The sequence below is a fragment of the Cyprinodon variegatus genome, unplaced genomic scaffold (genome assembly GCF_000732505.1).
Source record: "Cyprinodon variegatus isolate N-32 unplaced genomic scaffold, C_variegatus-1.0 Scaffold383, whole genome shotgun sequence".
Lineage (NCBI taxonomy): Eukaryota > Metazoa > Chordata > Actinopteri > Cyprinodontiformes > Cyprinodontidae > Cyprinodon > Cyprinodon variegatus.
In genome coordinates, this window is record NW_015150836.1 from 107158 (window position 1) to 109571 (window position 2414).

The following is a 2414-nucleotide window of genomic DNA, read 5'->3' on the forward strand; positions in this document are numbered from 1 at the left end:
TTGTAAAGTCGGGTATCACTCGGGAGAATTCTAAACTGCAGCGGTTGGAACAGCCGCTTCCCTACGACTTTAAATATCTGAGCAGAAAGGAAAGGAAACCTACTGAAGTCGCCTCTGAAGCAGAGAAATGCTTGTGCTTCTCATCAGGATCAGCCTTCATCTCTGACTGATGATCGACGACTGGGACTGAATCTTTGTGCTCTTTGGACGCTCCTGCCTCTAAAGTGCTGATGTTTGACGGGACAGAGTAACCGGTCCTCGGATGGGGGGACATCATGTGAATGGACTCCTGTGGGAGACACTCTGAGAGGACCAGCTGGGAGAAGGATTCCTGTAATTCTCTGCAGTAGTTTGGCTCCTCCGTTCGGAGCTGCTCAGGACGGGGATCCCCCCGTACAGAGGAGGTGGACCCACCGGGCCCTTCACCAGCTGGGCTCCTGTCAGAGGTGTCCGACATGTTGTGTTGTGGTAGTTGGAAGGTCATGGAGGGGTCGGCTGTTTCGTTGTGAGTGATTTCTGGCAGCAGCGGGTGGAACGAATCTGAGTGGCGCGGAGAGAAATGAAAAAAATTGGTTTAGGACAAAATTTACCGCCCCATCAAACTTTTGAAATTTTTGAATTTTGGAACTTCTGAAATAATAAATAAATAAAAGCTTTCAATCCCACCTTCAGCCCTGTGAGAGTCCAGCTCGATAAAATCGGGTCCGTTCTGCACCTCCTCAAGCCGATGACTGGCGTTTGGGACCGAATGGCTTTGAGCTTCAGGAGGCGCCGTCTGGGACGTTTCTCTGGATTCAGAGGAAACTCCATGATCCTCTGAACTGCTTTCTGCTACACACAGAAACGGGTTTCTGTCAAACCAGAACCAAGTTCTGCTAAAGATGCAGCATTAAAAGCAAACTGGAGGACTTAGTTTGAGCTTTTTAAAGCACTAATTGAATAAATCAATAATCTCAGTAATTTAAATTAACAGATTAAGAGGAAAGGAAAAAAAGAAAAGAAGAAAAACTGTCTAAACTGGACCATAATACCTGAGCTTCCAGTGTGCGGATCAGCTGAATAGTCCAGCTCCCTGACCAGCGCTCTCATCGGGCTTTCCTGAAACTCATCCAACCACAACGGTTCCGATGTCTGATGTCCAGCACAGACGTCCTGTCCGGGGCTCAGCCAATGAGAGCCGGACTGTTGAGTCAGACGACCAATCATCCGGTTCAGAGTAGAGTCCCATGCACTCGGATCGGATGGTGGCCCGGGCGGGGGCCCGATCATCGACGAGTGAGCTGACGGCTGACCCACCAGCTGCTCCAGAACAGAGTGTCTCTCCTCTGAAGCAAGACAAGACGACTGGTCGGCCATGTGGACACGTAAAGGTCGGAAGGAGTTCTGATCCGGATCCGCATTCAGGGACGAGTCATCAGGAGAGAAAGGCTGCAGGGTGGGAAGGCCCGGAGTCATCGTCTACGAAAACACAAACCATTACTGCCTCTGATGGAAAACTGGACACAGGAAAAAAAACAGAAGGTGTGGACACCAGACCCATTCCAGGACTAAACTGGTACCAGTTACCGATCACATGTGAGCTTGATTAGTTTGGTTGGTAAGATCAGTTTACAGGTTCTGACCTGGAAGTGGCTGGAAGCTGCTGCGGCGTCCACCGGGCCACCCTGACCACCGGTTGAGTTCTCTTCCTCCATCCTCATCCCTGACGACCCAACAGAGGCCTGCTGAGCAACCGAGGAGCTGGACTCCTCCAGAGCCGCACCTTCGCTGTCTGAGATCAGCAGAACAACAGAAGATCATTTCATGATCGAGATGTTCTGATCCAGAACTTGACTGGACTGGTCGGTAATCAGGATGAGCACCTGCTGTCCCTGCAGCACCGAGGGAAATGTTCAGCTCTCTGGTGTATCTGTCGATGATGCGCTGGATGCAGCTTTCATTAAACACAGAGTCGACAGACAGACCAGGAGGGCTTGGAGCCGAGTTTTCCTTCATCTTAGGAGTCTGAGAGCACGGAGAGGAGACGTCGCCTGAAGCCGGTCCACTGATGGGCTGCGGTCTGCCTGCTGACAGAAACACAACGCACAAGCTCAGATCAATAAAAAGGTCCATTTGTTTCGGGATCTTCATGATTTCTTCCTCCACAGTGGAATCATATGGATGAACTGTGGCTTTAAAATCCAATATCAATTTTTTTTTTCACAATCAAATCAGATTAAAAGATGTGAAAAATGCTGTTTGTTTCACAACAATGAAAATAAAACAAGCTGAATGTTAGAAGCTGGTGGCATCACTCAGTGAGCTAGTTTACCAGCTATGAGGAGACGTCTCAGAATAGCTGTGGAAGCCAAAGAGGTGAATTGGTGGAGAATATTTTTTTAATTTTCCAAAATTTTAATCTTTATTAAAGTGGA

General features: G+C 48.8%; 1 protein-coding gene across 1 annotated transcript in view; it reads right to left on the minus strand.

The window, feature by feature from the left end:
- cep295 (centrosomal protein 295kDa) overlaps positions 1 to 2414 on the minus strand; it is a 19443-nt gene that overhangs the window by 2517 nt on the left and 14512 nt on the right. Inside the window, exons 19-23 of the mRNA XM_015386999.1 lie at positions 1863 to 2063; positions 1623 to 1771; positions 1032 to 1458; positions 667 to 831; positions 104 to 540 (exon numbers count right to left, since the gene is read on the minus strand). Coding sequence (XP_015242485.1) covers positions 104 to 540; positions 667 to 831; positions 1032 to 1458; positions 1623 to 1771; positions 1863 to 2063 — 1379 coding nt within the window. The remainder of the gene's footprint in view (positions 1 to 103; positions 541 to 666; positions 832 to 1031; positions 1459 to 1622; positions 1772 to 1862; positions 2064 to 2414) is intronic.